The 20,045-nt window shown below is 37.7% G+C and overlaps 1 protein-coding gene across 1 annotated transcript in view; it reads right to left on the reverse strand.

The window, feature by feature from the left end:
- Positions 1-20,045, reverse strand: part of LOC120589275 (leucine-rich repeat-containing protein 37A3-like) — a 47,307-nt gene that overhangs the window by 22,857 nt on the left and 4,405 nt on the right. The window contains exons 2-7 of the mRNA XM_039846846.1: positions 19,369-19,934; positions 17,639-19,315; positions 15,210-15,281; positions 8,498-8,569; positions 7,157-7,228; positions 4,064-4,144 (exon numbers count right to left, since the gene is read on the reverse strand). Coding sequence (XP_039702780.1) covers positions 4,064-4,144; positions 7,157-7,228; positions 8,498-8,569; positions 15,210-15,281; positions 17,639-19,315; positions 19,369-19,934 — 2,540 coding nt within the window. The remainder of the gene's footprint in view (positions 1-4,063; positions 4,145-7,156; positions 7,229-8,497; positions 8,570-15,209; positions 15,282-17,638; positions 19,316-19,368; positions 19,935-20,045) is intronic.

A 20,045-nucleotide genomic window follows, 5' to 3' on the forward strand; every position in this document is an offset into this window, starting at 1 on the left:
CTATCTATGCTAGAATCCCAAGGCAGGCTGACAAAACTAGTTCCTTAGAGGAAGGTAGTCAAAGAAATAAGCAGAGTGACCTAGACCCTGTTCCAATACATTTGAAGTACTTGGGGATGGAGTAACCCCTTTCCTTTATTCACCTACATAGGTCCATGAGCCATGAGAACGTGACTCCCCATGTGAAGCTCCTCAATACAAGAGCTCTAGCTGTATCACATAAATCCTTTGCAGAGGGCAAAGTCTAAAGAATCTGAAATGGTGAGCCTATATTTTAATCAAAGTTCTGAGAAAAGCCTTAAAGAAGAGTCCCTGGTATGAAGAACAGGGAAGAAGCAAGAGCCCTAGAATCAGGCAGACCTGAGTTTGAATTGGCTGTCACTTCCTGGTGAAGTGACTTGAGTAATGAACATCTCCGAGCCTTAGTACCATGAACCTCATAAGGCAGTTTCAGGATTAAATGAAGGAGCATGTGCAAAGCAGCTAGCATAAGGTTGGGCACAGAGTAGGTGCTCAGCAGTAATGATGTCCTATCTGCACTGGGCAGTGAACAGAAACCCTGGGGATGCCCAGAAGCGGCATGGCCAGGAGCTTCGGAAGCATGGATTTCTCATAGGGAAAAGGAGTTCTCTGCTCTAAACGTCCTACTCAAGGTAGAAACAAACTTCAAAATACAAAGCACAAAAGCTGAATTGTCATTATTCAGCTATTACAAGAGAATGCAGAGTTGCATAGGAAATTACTTGCAAAGCTCATAAGTGGTTCTGCCACTTATTAACAGTGTAAACCTAGGCAAGTTGTCCAATGTCTCTGAGTTTCAATTTCCTCATCCCCCCAAATGGGGATAATAATATCTACATCACAAGAGTTGTTGGGAAAATGAAAATGAGATGTGAGGTAATATGTATTGAGCATTTAAAATGAGCCAAGCACTATTCTAAGAGATTTCGGCATGCTATCTTACTTGTATAATAAGTAAAAGAACTAAGTATACTGCCTGGAACGTGATAAGTACCTAATAAATGTAGGTATTAAAGAAATACTATGCTTCCAAGAGAAGGAAGGTATCTTATTATACAGATGGAAAGTACTAAGATGTAGTTGGGAGAAGAAAAGTACAGTAGTTGCCGGGTGTGGCAATCTCAAAACTTATGAAATATTTCAAATAAAATCACCCCAAAGGACAGATCCCAGTTGTTATTTTTATCTTTCATGTTTATGCCTTTCTGAATCTGAGAAGAAGCTGCCAGGATTCCAGTACATACCAAAAAGTGATGACAATATCCTGAAGTGTGTAACTTTAGTTATGTTCACAGATATTTAAAAGAAATCAATGCTAGTTGACTAAGGGAGCATTAGGGTGTCTCTGTGACCGAAGCAGAGATGCCTTCGCAGTGTGGCCACACCAACCTCAGTGATATTCTCAACAGTGGGGTAAATAATTCACTAGAGATGAGGCTTGGATTTCCCTCTTATTTTTCTCTTAGTGTTCTTGGCACAGTATGGATGTACCAACAGACAAGCCAGCATGTGAATATGCTCTGTCTGGATAAGGTATAGCCTTTCTACATTGTAGAGTCCTTCAGTTTCTAAAATCATGGAGCTTGTATTGTTAGAGTCAATGAAGTGACTAGGAGAATTTTTAAAAATAAGCCATCAGTCTGGACCTGTGTAGGTGAATGAAGGAGAAGCACCTTAAAGTCAGGAAAAAAAAGTATACTTAACATTTAGGATTATCAACCATTGCTGGTTTTCCATAATATATTTCATTCCTAATTTCATCTGAAAGGTATATGATTATTACTACCATTCAAAAAGTGGTACTTTATTAATAAGCTCTTGGCACGTCTTTGAGGTGGATTTCAGACTCAAAACAGACTCTTTACCACAATGCCAACTTGTTCACTCGGTATTGGTCAATAATATAGAGACATCATTCAAGAAACTTACTGAATTATAATTAGCTGAAACTCAGGGGTGAATCAAGGTTTTCTGGAGCCTGAACCTCATCTATTTTTGGAAACCCTAATAAAAACATGCAAAATTATGAATATAAAAAATGCTAGGTTCCCTTCCAAGGTCTTGAAACAGCCCTATGTAAGTGAAGAGCCCTGAAGCTTAAGCTTCATTCAGTTCTTAAAAAATCCACCTCAAACTTCTTGCAAACTTAATGCAGGGGAAAACATCATTTTAACTTATAAACACCCCAGTAACATATTATATAGATGATAAAATGACTTAACTCCTAGGGTGGCATCTCCCCTTGGCAACTCGCCTTTGGAAAGAGATGCAATAAAGTTTATATTTCACTATGGCAAATGTTTCCTGAAGCAAATTAGCTTTGTCTGTTAAAAATATTTGGCTCAAAACAAAGAAAGAGCTCAGCTACCAACACATACTTACTGTATTGTGACAATCTTTTGTAAGTAACTGTGAATTAGTTTTAGGAGCATGGCTCTATTCAAATCACATGATGTGAATATTAATTTATTTCTAATACCATCTAGCTCTGATTCTTTCATTACCTTTTCCTGTCATTTAAAATGAGCCCAGAACTCAAGATAAACAAGTTGGTACCTCCTCTATTATGAATCTTTTCTAATCTACCACCAATTCCCCACTGTTACCCGCCATCATGATACCCTGCTGTATCTTGTTACTCTGCTCTTGTATGTTTTCCCACCAACATCCATCTTCATTCTTCCAGTACGAAAGTTTCTTGCGGACAAAGCCCTTGTCCTATTCTTCTTTGTACCCCCAGCACTTAGTATAGTGCTGGCACACAGTGGGCATGGCACTCAATGAACGTTTGTGAATGAATTCATTAATTTTTCAACTGTGATTCCACAATTCCCACCCCCCCCACCATGTTGCCTTCATAACTATAGTGAAACTTGGATTCTTATAAGAGACTTTCAGTGTTATAAAATGCTTAATAAAGGTTGTGAGTTTAAGACATTGTTTTAACACTACTAAATAAAACCTCTTGGTGGAGGGATCTACTGAGCCTGCTCTCTAGTGTGCTGGCCAAAGGAAAACTAACCCTCAGTATTCTTTCCCCAAGTTAGGCATCAGCAAATTAATGAGGGAAGAGGGGAGGCCACTACAGATGGGCATCTGCAGGAAGTGTTAATCTAAACACCCTAAACACTTTCATCTGAAATGAACTGTGTGAAATTGGATTTCTGAACCACAAGACAGGTAAGGCAGTCTTCCAAAGACAGGTTTAGAGGATGATCTTCACCTTGAGTCTAAACTTCGTTTTAGACCATTGAACATACTCAACTATTATTTGCTTGAGTCACAGAGAAATCACAGAATTTTTGAGCAGAAAGAGAATAAAACCCACACTTCTTATTGAGTAGGAGTCAGGAAAGAAGTTGGAATTAGGCAACAGGAATGTATTTCTTTATGAATATTTTTTCATACTGTAGTTTAATGTAAACATCTTTTTCCATAACTCAAAGGTTCTCATTGCCCACAGATAATTCACTTCAGAGGCATATATTTTTTGAAAAATAATGTTCTGGGTGACTGGGGAGAGAAGTGCCCTGTGGCAGGTTTTTAGGAATTCTTTCTGCTTTACCACTTAAAAGAGACTCAAAGTTGAGGAACCACCCACACCTTTTGCTCCCTGGAGAACTCTGTGCTAAACTGAGTTCTTTCAGTTCTCTGCGGCTCACATTTAAGCAGTTAGGAACACTGCTCACAAGCAGGAATCGAAGTTAAATTCAAAAGTGGAATTTCAAGGACCATTCACATATTGGAGCAGCACCATTGGGATTCCCACGACAATGCTACTTTGACTGTTATTTGCTTGGTGCCTTTTATTGCCCATGCCAAAGATCAGTACTGGGGGAAGCAGAGTAGGCCATATGGGTTAGACAAGTCTCTTAGCCAATTTGTACCTTAGTTTCCTCATTTGAAAAAAAATGAATGGATCTTAGAACATATTTTTCAGAGTTCATACTAGGCTTATACCCAGCTAACCAATCACTGTATGATGTTCTCACACACAGACACACACATATATTTACATGTATTCATCTTCTATTTCACTTACAACTTGTGTAAAAACTGCATTCCATGCCAGGCCTGAAATGTTCCAAAGCTCAGTTCTGTGAGTAAATTACACCCAAGATTTCTACAAAAAAAGACACAGCAAAAGAAGAAGATAAAAGGATATTTTTAGAATATTTATCCTTTGGTAGTGATTCTAATTTATATATGATGAAACAACTTCAATACCCCCTCTATACATTAAGAAATATCACTGTGGAAGATATTTGCTTATGATTTATACTTTCACTTTTATACATGTGGTATATTAGATACAAAACAGTTAAGTGCTCGAAAAAATGGCATAGACGATAGAGGCTCTGTTCATCCCTCTGGCGACCAAATCGAAGTTGTGACAGAAACAGGGAGCGGCAGCAAGGAAAAACTGCCTGGGATCTAGATGAACAAGCCATACAACTAGGGAGAAATTCAAGAAATCACCCTGCAATGGCGGAAGGTAGGACGGGGCAAGGACACGAGGGTGCCCAGTCTCCAGCGGCTGAGTGAGACGGAGGCTGCGGCAGTGGCTGAAGCCTTTTAAAGAGGCCGCGTCCGCTAGCGGATTTTCATCCACAAGCATATTTTCACGGTGACAGACCTGCTCACTCTGAGCACCAGTGCTGATTCGGCTGCGCGCAGGGGGCATCAGGGACTTACAGGGAGACCTTGTCGGAGTGAGGGCTGGAAGCGAGACTCGCTCCGTACAGAAGTGCCAGCGATATCCATTGTTCCCTGTTGAGCCCTCTCCAGTCCCAGTGCGGGTACACTGCAATGTCATAGCCGAGATGTCATCAAACTAGATGACAGATGTCGATCTGCCCAGAGGATTCCATGAAACCCCGCCTACCCCAACTCGTGGCTCTACCCAAGCCACATCTGGGTATATCCCCAGCGAGTCAAGGGCGCCTTGCTGAGCAGCGCCTAGACTCACACTGGGGCCAGCTGGCCTCGGTTTCTGGTGTGGCCTTTTGAGACAACTATAAGCACAGCATCTGTGGATTGCTTGCTGAATCTTAATGGGTGGCCCCGGAGGGGCAGAGGCTTGGGCTAAATTTGGCCTGCAGCTGAACCCCTCTCAGGACTGTGCCACTGGATACCTACTACACAAAGCCACACTAATAAGACCAGGAGACTTAGGAGCTTTGCTTAGTACATAGAAACAGATATGAAAAGGCAGCCAAAATGCGAAGAAAAAGAAGCAGAAACCATATGAGAGAACAGAACAGAGATCCAGAAATAATGGAGTCAAGTAATCTAACAGATACAGAGTTCAAAACACTGGTTATAAAGATGCTCAATGATCTTTTGGGAAGTGTAGAGAACTCCAACAAAGAAATAAAAAACATAAAAATGGAAATGGAAATTATAAAAGGGAACCAGTCTGAAATGGAGACTACATTATCTGAGATGAGAAGTATATTAAATGGAATAAACGCAGGAATAAACAAAGTGAATAAAGAAAAGGATCAAATACATTATCTAAATGACAGGAAAGCCAAAGACACTCAATCAGAATGGCAAGAAAAAAGATGCCAAGACTATAAAAATAATTTAAGGAGGATATGGGACACTATCAAGGGTCCAAATATCTGTGTGATCAGTGTAACTGAAGAAAATCAAGATGTTGAACTGTTATTTGAAGAAATAATTATGGAAAACTTCTCTAACCTAGTGAAGGAAATGGACATAAAACCCCAGGAAGCTCAGAGAATTCCAGAAATCAGGGATCCAAAGAGGCCCACACCAAGATACATCATAATTAAAATCCCAAAGATTAAATACAAAGAAAGAATGTTAAAAGAAGCAAGAGAAAAACAAATAATTACTTATAAGGAAACATCCATAAGACCAGCAGCTGATTTCTCAAAAGAAATTATGCAAGACAGAAGGGAAGGGCTTGGCAAAAAATATTCAACAGGATGAAGACTCAGGATCTACAACCAAGAATAATTTATTCAGCAAAGCTATCATTTAGAGTTGAAGGACAGATAAAGAGCTTCCCAGACAAAAATAAGCTAAAGGAATTTATCACCAACAAGCCAGTATTACAGAAAATGTTGGAGGGACTTCTTTAAGAAGAAAAAACATGTACCAAAAACAGGAATAAAGAATGGTAACAACTACATTCCTATCAATAAGTACTTTAAATGGAAAAGAATTAAGCGCTCCAACCAAAAGATAGAGTGGCTAAAAGGATAAGAAACCAAGACTCTTACATATGAAAAGGAAGAGATGGAAAAAGAAACTGCTTTGATGGACCTAGAAAGTATTTAAGTCAGACAGAGAAAGATAAACACTATATGATTTCACTTATATGTAGAATCTAAGGAATAAAAAGAACAAACTAATCAAAAACAGACTCACAAATATAGTGGACAATTTGCTGTTAGACAGAGGTGAGGGGGGTTTGGGAGATACGAGAATGGGGCGAAGGGTTAAAAGAAGTACAAATTAGTAGCTGATGGATGGTCACGGGGATGGGGAGCACAGCATAGGGAATGCAGTCAGCATTAATATGTTGGCTAGGTGGAGGGTCAGGGAAGGGAGGGAGCAATTGGGGGGATCATTTTATCAACTATATGTCTAACCAATGTACTGTGTACTTGAAACTAATTAAAATAAACAAATTTAAAAAAACAGTTAAGTGCTCAGTAAATACTTGTATTAAGTGATCTTTATTTCTCTAGAACAGGTTTACACAACTTGAGCACTATTGACATTATAGGCTGGATAATTCTTTGTTATGGGGGATTGTCCTGTGCATTGTAGGATGTTGAGCAGCAACTCCAGCCTCTGCCCTCTAGGCGCCAGTAGAATATCTATAGTTCTGACGACCAAAAAGGTTTTCAGATTTTGCCAAATGTCACCTGGGTGCAAAACCACCCTGATTGAGAACCACTAACTGCTGCAGAATGATTCATTCTGATCTGTGAGATAAATCTCACTCTAATCTTTGCTAGAGACATAAAGGATTTGCTATATAATTTTAGTAGCTTTCTACTAATAAAATTTAAATATTTCAAAATGAATAACAAAGAGGTTTATAATTAACTTTTATAAAAACTCCAAACATAATGAAGGTATATTTATAACTTACATAAACTGCAAAAAAGGTAGTGGTTCAAATGTACGTCTTTCAATAGATTGTATTTTATTGCAGGATAAATCTCTAGAAAAGTGAAAGAAAAATATTACCTCAATTAGTTATTAGATATCTAATTAGTAGGAATAACTAGTAGAGGTTAGAATGATATTATTGAATATGTAGCTTTTGCCTAAACTCTAAACCTTAGGAATTGTTATTTAAATCTTCCAGAGCCCCTAAATCTCCTCTTACCTCTCTCAAGAGTTTCACCTTCATGATTTTCATAAATAAAATATACAACTATATAATTCTGATAGATTTTGAAGGTAATCTTTCCTGAGAGTAGAACTGATCAGATGACCTTTTATGGTCTCATCAAATTCTAGATTATAAGATCAAATTTTTTCTGTATATAATTATTGCTAAATAAATAGGACTGCTATGCAAGCATTTCCAACTTGACAATGAGGCCGGAGAGATTTTTGTTTTGTAATTTGTGAAGTTGGGACATTTACGATATGCTTATTTAGTGTAAACACTTCTAACTATACCGCTTAACCATTATTTTAAACAACTGTTTTTAATATCGGTATAAGAATTTCTGCATTGAAATCCTTAACAGCAGTCTGTTCTCTTGGTAACTTAATATGTTTTTAATAACATTGTTCACATAATTCATCTGCTTAAACATTTAATATTTAAATGTTAATCGAATTCAAATCATATTATCAAAAAATTCTGGGTTAATAGCATTCTTATTAATGTAAGTGTTCTATATTTTCTTGCCCTGTAGGTGACAATTTGAGGTTAACTTGAATTCCTCTCATTTTGCTAAATCTACTTTTTAAAACCTTTTCTATAAAGGCTGGACAGTAAATATTTTAGGCTTTGCAGGCCTCATACAGTCATTGTCGCATATTGTTCTTTGTTTGTTTCTTTTCTTTTTTCTTTTACAGACATTTAATAATGTAAAAGTCATTCCTAACTTAGTGGCTGTATAAAAACAGACCCCAGACTGGATTTGATCCATGGGCCATAAACTAAATCTAAGCAGATGTTATATGAACACTTATAAACAAGGTTCATATCAGTGTCTATAATTATTCAGACCCCATTACCACTTCTCTTCCATGATCGAAGGGTTTTTCCTATCTATATCTTGTCTATACAATTAAAAAATTGAAAATGCATAGGAAATATTTAATGCTGGAGATAGGCTGAAGCCCTATATAGACTTACAGAATTGTAGAATTTTATTGCTGGAAGAAACTATAGAGGTTATCTAATTTGAATTCTTTATTTTATAGATAATATTACTAAAAACTCATAAATAAATATAATTAACTAACTTACAAATACTGGAGGGATAGTAGGCCTTCAAATGAATCCTTATGTAATTCACTCAAATGATTTTCACTGAGAATTCTGAAAAATGAAAAGGTTATTTCTGGATCAAAATGCAAAATAACTACAACTATTTACTCCACACAACTATATGTGGGGGAAACCTGGGCTATGGTGCCACTGAAATATCCTAATTTTTATTTAATTTAGGGAAGGTGATCTATGCTGTTTTTATTCAAACCTTTCCTCTCATGTCCTTGTGTCTATTTCTCTTCATCACACACACATACCCTTCTTATCCATACTTCCCACCAAATCGTATATTTAATGCCTCCTCTCTAGATCACAAAGTCTCCGATTGGTACTAACACTGGCAGAATTGCCATCTCCTCTTCTCTGTTCCCAAAACTTATTAGGAAGACCCATACATAACTCTATCAGGGCTGCAAGTAAAGTCATTCAATTTTTTTCCCCCATTAAAAATTGTTTTTGAAAACTAAAATGTACATAAAACACACACGACATAAATGTTTAGTTTAATAATTGTTAGGCAGACACTCATATGACACCATTCATGTCAGAACATTGCCATTGTCCCAGAAGCCGCCAGGGCTCTGAGTCCCTTTCCAATCATAAGCTTTTCTCTGACTCCCGAGAGGTAATCACTATTCTGATTTTAATAATAATTCCCTTGCTTTTAAATGTAGTTTTACCTGTTATAGGATAGCCATAAACAATAGTTTATTTCTGCCTTTTCTTGAAATTTATATAAATGGAATCATATTGTATATGTGTTATTTTCTATGTTGCTTCTTTCATTAAACATTATTTTATAAATTCATTAGATTGTTGCATGGAGCTGAGTTTGGTTCATTTCAATGCCTAGTGTTGCATGTCCAGCTACATGTGGCTACTGAGTACTTGAAAGAGACTAGTGCAACTGAGGAGCGAATAAGTTAAATTTTTAACTTAATTAATCTTAATTATCATCAAATTTAAATTTAAAAACTGGTACTCAATGTAATTATTAGAAAATGTTTAAATATGTTAGCAATAACTTGGATGTGTGATAATACTTTTTCAACTGTAAATTTTATAAAATCTAAATACAGATCAAGGATTTCTGATAAAAATTTAGCAACCAAATTGAGATTTCAAAGACTTAGTAGGGAAAAAAAGAATGTAAATGCTCTTGTTAACAGATCTTGTACTGATTACGTGTAGAAATGACAATACTTTAGATATTTTGGAGACAATATTAAAAAATGTAGAATATCTTAATAATGTATATAATGACTATATGTTGAAACAATAACATTTTGGATATAAGGGTTAAATAAAATATATTAACATTTATTTCACTGTTTCTTTTTACTTTTAAGTGGCTACCAGAAAATTTAAGATTACTTATGTGGCTCGCATTGTTCCTAATGAATAATATTCTACCATATGACTATATCACATTTTACTCATTCTACCATTGGTGGATACTAATGTTTTTTCTAGTTTTTAGTTGTTACAAACAAGGCTGCTTTGAACATTCTTGTATCCTGATATACATTTGCCTGAGTTTCTCTAGGATATAATAGGGGTACAAAATTGTTTTCCTAAGAGGTTATGCTATTTCAAGTTGGCAGATTGAAACATGCCAGGTCTCTACCTTTCCAACCTCTACCAAAAGCCCTAAGAATAATAGAAAAGATATAATTTAAAAATCACATCCTTAGCAACAAACATGGGAACAGCTCCACAAATGCTCCCCCTACTAGAAATGCCCTGGAGCCACCTATAGGGTGAGCAGCAGGCACACTGCAGTGGGAACAGCCAGCAGCACTTCAACCCCACATCTTTCCTTCTTGAGACCAGGCAGCAAAGGGTGTCTTCCTTCAGATAGGAGCAACTGGTATTAGAAAGTGGGCAGGGTATGCACTCCCTGACTAGCCACCAGAAGGCACCTCCACCTCTTCCTTATTCTCAGGGGAACCGATTGGGAATAACAAGCCATAGCAGATCATTTCACTTCTCCCCTAGAGCTGAAAAACAGAAGGAGTAGGATCTCAGTTACAAAGATAAACTGCTCTCGGGAATGACCAAATAACGTGAGAAAGCCAATTCCATTAAGGACAGAAAACAAAAACAAACACAAGAGCTTATAGCCAATGAATAGAGTTAATGGAAAAAGCACAAGAGGACTTCAGAATAGCACAATTAATATCCTCAGACAGATGTAAGCAGATGGTACATCCACTGAAAAGAATCAATTCAAGATTATCCAAATAAGTGTTATCATTAATAATAATAATAAAAGAACTCAGTAGATGAACAGCAGAAATGACAGTTGAAGAATAAATTATTAGAAAACTGAGAGATCCAACCAAGACTTCTCCATTATGAAAAAGGAAGGGAAAGAATGATCCACAGACTAGCCTGACACCTGGGTCTGCCCAAAGAATGTTAACGCCTTTGCTTTACCTAGTCTTGCAGTAAGACTAGGAACACACTTGGGTCAGGGGTGGGGGTGGGGGGAGTTTGCACCCATTTCTTATACCTGATGAGCAGGAAGGCACAAAGCCAGTGTCTCCAAGAGTGGAGTGAGGGAGTGATTGAGAGCCAGTACAGAAGAAACTCTATAAGATGTCAAAGGTAAGTGTCTCTTGCTGTGAGAATCCCCATCCTTGCAGGTAATATTAAGTTGTACATCCTTCAGGAGCCTTGGGGATCTGAGAACATGCTATGTTGCCTTGTGAAACTATTTCCATCAAGTTCTGCATTTAAAGCATTCTCCTTTCCCTCACAGTGTCTGTTGGCCACATATTTATATTAATTCCATCTCATAGCTTAATTCTTTACTCATAGCTTTTGACAAAATATTACTGCCTGGAAACTCTGAAACTGAAATCAAGGAGAGTTTTCAGTTATAAAGTGGTTCATATTATATAGAATATAGTTACATATATTTTTAAAAGACCATTAAAATAAAAACACAAAAACTTTAATTCCTACAAAGGACTCTTGGAATCTTGAGAATGCTTCAAAGACCCTGACCTCTATTTGAAATTCACCATGTTAAAAGATCAGCAGTGATGGTCAGAATATGTGTGAAGGCAGAATGGTCAACAGTGATGCTATGGTTGATTGTTTTCTCATTTCTGTTAGGTAATGGTTTCATATTTCCATGGAAATGATCCAAAAAGAAAAAAACAAATCAATATGTCCAATGATTTTTATAGTAATCCTTTTCATAACTACGAAAAGTTGGAAAAAACTCTGCTTCCCCATATCACCTAACAAAAATGTATGTGCATAATGTGTAGATGATATGCAGCAAGGACATAGGAAATAATGTCATATGAAAAAATTCAAGACAAAAATGAAAGTTGCATATACTAATTATAGTTTTAAAAAATATATAAAACTGACAAAGACAATAAGGACAGAGAAGAGATGGGGGATGATGCTCAGCTGTTTATGACAGTGCCTTCTCTGATTAGCTGATGCCCACATCAGGCTGTTTGGTCAGAGTTTGAATATCATGATTAAGACAGGGAGTAACTAATGAGCATGTGTGTATTTTAAATTAGTGGGGTTTCTTTTTGTGAAGTCGTTTGGATGACAGGATAGTAAAAAAAAAATTTAAATAACAATAACAAATTCAACCTAGAAGGAAAGTTTAGACTAAAAATGAATCAGTAACCAAAAAATTACCCAAAAAAGGAGCTTCAAATAAGCAACTAATTGGTATAAAATACAATGATCTGTAGAACTCCAAATATTCATTTTGACTGAGGCAAAAATTTTGAAAGTATAGGGAATCAGATCTAAAATTTTGTCACACAATAAAAATATCAAAGCCAGGCATGAACATTTAAGAAATATCCACATTTAACTTCTGACCAGACCTTCTTTCACTAAGGCAATCTTCTAAATTTCATTATATTCATTCCTGATTCTATATTACTGAAAATTATTCTTCTCCCCACCTCTGTAACTTCTAAAAAACTGAGAGGGCTCTGGGTTTGTTTGTCTGTTTGTTTGTTTGTTTTAGGGGGAGGACTTAATTATATATACATAATGCAAAAAATAGGCCATTCTAGAATTGATTCACTTTCCTTCCCCTGCTTTCTGTCTCTTCACAGCACTTACTAATCCTTGAAATTATAGCTAGCTATTTATTATAGTTAGCTATTTATTTTTATATTATATACTTGTAAACCCTTGAGAACTGGGGCATTTTGTTTGTTTTGCTCTTGAGCCTGTAACCCTGCATGTAAAACAGTTCCCGGCACAAAGCAGATGCTCCATAACTATTTGTTCAATGAATTCAGAAAGTGACAGGTATCAATTTTCAGATATTCTATTTTTATTTAAAACAAATCACTCATTTATTATCACTTGAGAATAAGTACAGCTTTACAGGAAAATAAATGTCTTTCTTCTTCCCCACATTGTGACTCTTAATTCTTTGAGACAAGAGCCCTTTGAGAATTTCATAAAAGCTATGGACCCTTTCCCTAGAAAACTACATTTTCTTCAATACATGCAAAAGTGTGCATGAAATTTCCATTCGTGGATTATCTCTTTAGGGCAGAGGTCTGTGAATAGGATTGAATTCAGGAGGCCAAACTTAGATGGGAAATAAAATTGCATCTCTATTTTCACAAACTTCTAACTAAAATTAGCATTTTCTTCTGTTCTAAATGGAGGCAACAAATCTTAATAGATTAGCAGTATAGTAGTTAATTTGGTTACCAATAGAAATCACAGATATTTTCATACCACATATTTGTTGCCGATATCTCAAAATATTTATTCTCATCATTACTTGAAATTATAATAGTTATTAGGCTTACCATTATATCTTGTTACTTAATATGTTAAGAGATACATATTTATTTATTACTATATCAATAATCTTTTAAAAAATATTTTGAAAACTGTATTTCAATATGTTTCCTTTGATTTCTTATACATTCTAACTTATTATACATTTAAAAACACAATCCCAACAATGCAGGCTTCACAGATCACCAAAGAGACACATGGGGAAAAAAAGTTCAAGAAGTCCTGCCCAGAGGGACCACTGACTCCAAGTCAGGGACTTCTGCCTTACAAGGTATAAATCTCAAGCTGACTTAGAAATCTTCAAACCTTACCAGACTCACGTTACTGTGTATACACTCTCAAACACGTGCTTTAAAAAAATTACTGTTTAAATTTCAATTAAAAAATATGTACTATATATTACACAGCTCAAAATTCCAAAGGTAAGTAAAATACAATCCAAAGTTTTTTCTCCTACCCTTGTCCCACCACCTCTATGCCCCAGAGGAAACTATTGTTATTTATTTTTGTGCCAAATAACATCATTTTTCTTACAAGTTTAGGAAATAAAGTCTCCAAGCAGATAGCATCATGGAAAATATAAATTATATATAGTTTTTTAAAAATTCATAAATTAAAAAATAATTGCCTGGTTCTAGCATTTTTTTTCCATTACCAATAAGATATCAGACTAAAGAGGAGATCTATTTTAAGATGGTCATAATCCCTACTTTTAGATTACTATGACTATTGTCTTTATTATTAATTCAGATGTCATCAATGACTTGACTACTGAAGTTGAACTAATGATATGACATATAAACTGTCATGAAAAGTGCCAGTTAATTACTTTAAATTTTTTTCCCCAAATCACTATATGCCTAAACTGACTTTTTCTACAAATGAATAGAAAAAGATAAACAACAGAAAAATGGGCAAAGGATAGGGCAAATTCAGAGAAGAGATACAAATGTTCAATAAACATATAAAGATATTTAAATTCACAAGTAATCAGAAAAATTCAAATTTAGATGGCATCTCTTTTATTCACCCATGAGATCAATCAAAAAATGGAGAATATCCAGTGATGGCAGGGCATGGGGAAATGAATGCTGTCACGGCCTACTGACTGGAGTGTGAGTTGGCACAACTTCTTTGAGGGCAATTAAAATTTTATATCTACATAGTCTTCATCCCAACAATTCCATTTCTAAACACCTGTCCTACAGAAATACCTGCCTGTGTTCACAAAGATGCATGCTTAAGAATGTTTGTTACGGCAATCCATGTAACAAGAAAACGACATAATCTAAACATCCATGGATAAGGGAATTATTCAACTGTGATACATCCATACTACGGAATATTTACAGGAGTTTAAATTGGGGTAACTGTCTATGTACTGGGAAGGAGAGAAATTTAAGAAATATCAATAGTTGAAAGAATCAAGTTATAGGATGTTATCATTTATGTAAAAAAGAAATGAAAATCACACAACAAACCTATTTTGCTATCTGTAAATATGTATGCAGGCAAATACATGCAAAAAAGATTAGGAAGGATATATACTAGACTCAGAGTAGCAGTTACCCCAGGAGAGCAGGACTAGGGCACAAGGAGGGTTTTCACTATACCTGTTACCTCATTTTTATATATTGAGAATATAATCATGTATTATTTGTTATAATGGAAAATAAGTTTAAATTGACTCATATTTTAAATAAGGTCCTCCAAATTTAATTTTTAAAATAAACATAGAATTGCAATCCATAGAGGCTGATTTAGGATATGGATGGGGAAAGACCTTTTCTCAGAGCGACCGACTTCAAAATCTTGGACCAAGAAGGATCTTACAATGCAGTTAGTTTTTTGAATTCATATTTGGAGAGAATATACTCACAGTTTCTCAGCCCAACGGTATGAGTTCCATATATTTTCATCAATGTAAGAAATAGAGTTTCCTTGGAAATTTCTGTGAAGAAACACAGTTCATATCCTTGAATAGGTAGGAAAAGAATGAACATCATAAGTAAAAGAATCATGGCAACCTTGCAGGGAATATTCAAATACAGAAAATACCAGCTTTCTAACTTCCACAGCTATCAGCTTCCCAATTTGCACAATTAATAAAGAAAGAATTGTGGGGCCACTGGCACAAACAATGAGGCATCTCCTCAGAACCTGAACTTCCTATCTGGGATAGGTAATGCCAGTTAATTACTTTGAATGTATTTTTTTCCAAAGTCACTTATGTGTCTAAAATGACTCCTTCGACACATCAGTGAGAAAATGATAAACAATTCAGCAGAAAATGGCAAAAAAAAAAAAATTATCATTATTAGCAAATAAATATAAAGAATATAAATACCAAAGTTTTGGCTCAGTGCCCTCTATTGAAATCTCTCCAGATGTCAGAAGGATAAGGGCAATTCAAAATGACAGGAACTAATATGGAAAGATCTCACAGATATATTGCATAGGGAAAAGCACAAATTACTAGGCAAGGAGTAAAGTGCTACCTCATTATAGGAAAAAATGCCAAGGAGAGAGATTGGAAGGAAAGACACACACCAAAATGGTAACAGGAGTGATAGGAAGAGTTAGGTGGGATTTTCACGTTTTATCCTAATATAATACTTCTGTGATCTTTTTCCCAAAAAAACACGGAGAATGTATCCATGAATAATACGTGTTTAAAAGAAGCTGTTAAATTCCTGAGATTTGCTTTCAACCACTAACTCTGTGGATGACTGCATCTTTACCAGTAGCTTTGTCCTCTTCCCTCAGCAATGACTTACTCATTCAGTTTTTCAGGAAGGTCAGAAAAAGTCAACCAGATACCTGTCTTGCCACTCTGGCTAGTGGGCATTTCCACTCAGCCAGAAGCCTTCTGGCCGGTTTATGCTCACCAATAAAAGATGCCGAAAACTAAACTCACCTCCCTCAAACTGGCCCTCCTTCCCAACTGCTGTGTTTTCACCGGTTTACCACCATCATTCTCATCGCCTAGGACAGAGACTTTACAGGGTGGCATTTGATTTTTCTCTTTCCTGTATACCCTATCCCCCAACTCTTGTCAGTTACTAAATCCTGTCAGTGCTTCCTTCATAGTGTACTCAGGATCTTCTTTCTACTCCTATTACAACCACTCTAATTCAGTCCTTTTTCACTTTCCTTCTAGATTTTGCCAGAGCATTCTATTTGTTCTCCCCGAATCAAGTTTTCTTCTCTAGATCACTCTACATATGGAATCTACAATGATCCCCTTATTTTAATCATTTGTCTCTCCTGCTTGAAAACTTTCAGTAGCAATCCTTATTTGACAGTGTAACTTTCAAACCCCTATAGCTGATAGCCAAGGTTTTTCATAATCATATCTTTCTTTGCTCCTTAACCCAATTCTTTACAGTCACACCGGTCTATTAAATCCTGATCTGTCCTGCAGCCATGCCTTTGCCTAGACTGTTCTCACTATATTTTCTCTATTTAACAAGTCACAGCCACTCTTTAAGTACCAGCTAAAGTGCTAGCTAATCTTTGCGGCTTTCCCTGACGTCCACACCCCAGTGACTATAAATTCTGGTGAATTACAGCACCTATGGTCTGTATCTCTTTTAGTATTTAATTATATATCAGCTCCATTTTTATGCACATTCCTTTTCTTCCCACCCATCATTGTTATGTTCTAGAGACAATGTCATACTTCTGTGGCTCCCATAGTTGGGCACATAATGGGTACTATATATAAAGCCAGGTTGCAAAGATGGGTTCTGGACGTAACCGAGGGATCGAATAATAATAATAGCTAACACAAATATACGTTAGGCACTGATATAAGTGCTTTACATGTATTAACTTATCTAAATCTCACGATAATCCTATGAGATGATAACTATAGTAAATCCCAATTTTACAGATGAGGAAATTGAGTCACAAAGCTACTAAATGACGTACCTGGGTTCAAACCCAGTCAGTCTGGCTCTAGAATCTCTACGCTTAACCACTTTGTTGTTATCACCACCAGTGAGCTAAGGAGAATATGTTGCTGTAAGAGGATGAAGCAAAAGTGGAAGGAGAGTAGAGATTAAGGAATGAAATGATGGGGCTAAAAAATGGATAAGGAAAAATAAGGTCAATTACTAGTAAAAGGCTGGAGAAGGGGGAAACAATAGTAAGAATGAAGGTAAGGGATAGTTGACAAACAAAAGGTAAAAATAGAAAGTCAGTCAACATGGGTTAGGAAGATGAGGAAGGCCCAGGAAGACCTTGAGAGAAAAGGCTGCCGTGTCAGGCAGGATGCAGAGAACAAATAAGGAAAGCAATTCTTACAAGATGGTGAAGGTGCCGTTGTAGATGTTGGACTCTGGCACAGGCACTCTGCGGAGCCTCTGCTTTGGGCTTAGACCAATACACGACAGCGTCTCATCTTTGCATGCACAGAGCTTACATACGTCGATGTTTATGGTGGCATTCTGTTCAGTCGTTGGAGGAACTGTCTCAGATGACTCTGGTTGCTGAGTTATGGTAACTTTTGGGTTCACAGTTGCAAGTTCGACTTCAGTCACGTTTGGATGCTGACTCTGAACCTGCTTTGTATATGGAACTGTCACCTCAGGGTACTCTGGAGGAGCTGTAGTATTCGTCAGGGCTGTAGAATGTTTAGCCTCTGTGGTAGGTTCTGGAGTTATGGTAAGCTCCAGGTTCACGTGATGAACTGTAACAGTGGGTGACTTTAGATATTGACCTTGATCCTTACTTGAAGTTGGAACAGTCACTTCTTGAGGAAATGGATATTGAACTGCACCCCCACTAGTTGTCCCTGGAGGCTGAACTGGGGTCTTTAGCATGGTTGGAGAAGTTTCAGCCTCCACATTAGATCCTGAAGTTACAGTAATATCCAGGTCCATAGGTTGAACTGTAAATTCAGTCAGGTTTGGATGCTGACTCTGAACATTCTCTGGATGTAGAAGTGTCACATCAGGCTGTTCTGGAGAGGGAGCTGTAGTCTGCTGTACAGTTGTAGAATGTTTAGCCTCTGTAGGTTCTGAAGTTATGGAAACCCCCAGGTCTAGGGGATAAACTGTGACTCTGGGTGATGTTGGAGGCTGAGCTTGACTCTGACCTGGAGCTGGAACTGTCACCTCCTGATACAATCGAGGTTGAACTACAACCTCATTAGGTGGCTCTGGAGGTTGAACTGGGGTTTCTTGAATGATTGGAGAAGGTTCAACCTCGATACTGGATTCTGGAGTTATGGTAAATTCCGTGTCCAAAGGTTGAGCTGTGAATTCAGCCAGGCTTGGATGCTGACTCTGAACCTGCTCTAGATGTGGAAGTGTCACCTCAGGGTACTCTGGAGGAGCTGCAGTCTGCTGCAAGGCTGTAGAATGTTTGACCTCTGTAGTAGGTTCTGGAGTGAAGGTAACGCCCAGGTCCAAAGGTTCGACTGTGACATTCGGTGACAGTGGATGCTGAACTTGATCCTGACCTGGAGGTGGAACTGTCAACTCCTGATACAATTGAGGTTGAACTATAACCTCATTAGGTGGCTCTGGAGGCTGAATTGGGGTTTCTTGAATGATTGGAGAAGGTTCAGCCTCAATACTGGATTCTGGAGTTATGATAAGTCCCATGTCCAAAGGTTGAACTGTGGCTTCTGTTAGGTTTGGATGCTGACTCTGAACCTGCTCTGGATGTGGAAGTGTCACCTCAGGGTACTCTGGAGGAACTGTAGAACGTTCAATTTCTGTAATAGGTTCTGGAGTTAAGGTAAGGCCCAGTTCCAAAGGTTCAACTGTGACATCTGGTGATGGTAGATACTGACGTGGTATTGGAACTGTCACTTCCTGACGCAGTGGAGGTTGAACTACATCTTCCTTAGGTGGTTCTGGAGGCTGAGTTGGGTTCTCCTGCATAGTTGGTGGTATTGGAACTGTCACTTCCGACGCAGGGAGGTTGAACCACATCTTCCTTAGTGGCTCCCTGGGAGGCTGAGTTGGGTTCCTCCTGCATAGTTGGTGGTATGGAACTGTCATCACTTCCTGACGAGGAGGTTGAACCACATCTTCCTTAGTGGTTCTGGGAGGGGCTGAGTTGGGTTCTCCTGCATAGTTGGTGGTATTGGAACTGTCACTTCCTGACGCAGTGGAGGTTGAACTACATCTTCCTTAGGTGGTTCTGGAGGCTGAGTTGGGTTCTCCTGCATAGTTGGAGAAGATTCAACCTCAATATTAGATTCTGGAGTTATGGTAAGTTCTAGGTCCAAAGGTTGAACTGTGACTTCGGACAAGGTTGGATGCTGAACCTGAACCTGCTCTGACCGTGAAAGCATCACCTCAGGGTACTGTGGAAAAGCTGTAATCTGCTGCAGGGCTGTAGAATATTCAGCCTCCACAGGAGGTTCTGGAGTTACGGTAAATTCCAGGTCCAAAGGTTGAACTGTGACATTAGGTGATGATAGTTGCTGAGCTTGATCCTGACCTGGTGCTGGAACTGTCACCTGATACAATCGAGGTTGAAATACAACCTCATTAGGTGGCTCTGGAGGCTGAACTACGACCTCCTTAGCCGGCTCTGGAGGCTGAACTACGACCTCCTTAGCCGGCTCTGGAGGCTGAACTACGACCTCCTTAGGGTGGCTCTGGAGGCTGAACTACCACCTCCCTTAGCTTGGCTCCTGGAGGCTGAACTGGGCTTGACCTCCCTTAGCTGGCTCTGAGTGCTGTGAACTACTTCA

Source organism: Pteropus medius, unplaced genomic scaffold (assembly GCF_902729225.1).
Source record: "Pteropus medius unplaced genomic scaffold, Ma_sr-lr_union100, whole genome shotgun sequence".
In the NCBI taxonomy this organism is placed as follows: domain Eukaryota; kingdom Metazoa; phylum Chordata; class Mammalia; order Chiroptera; family Pteropodidae; genus Pteropus; species Pteropus medius.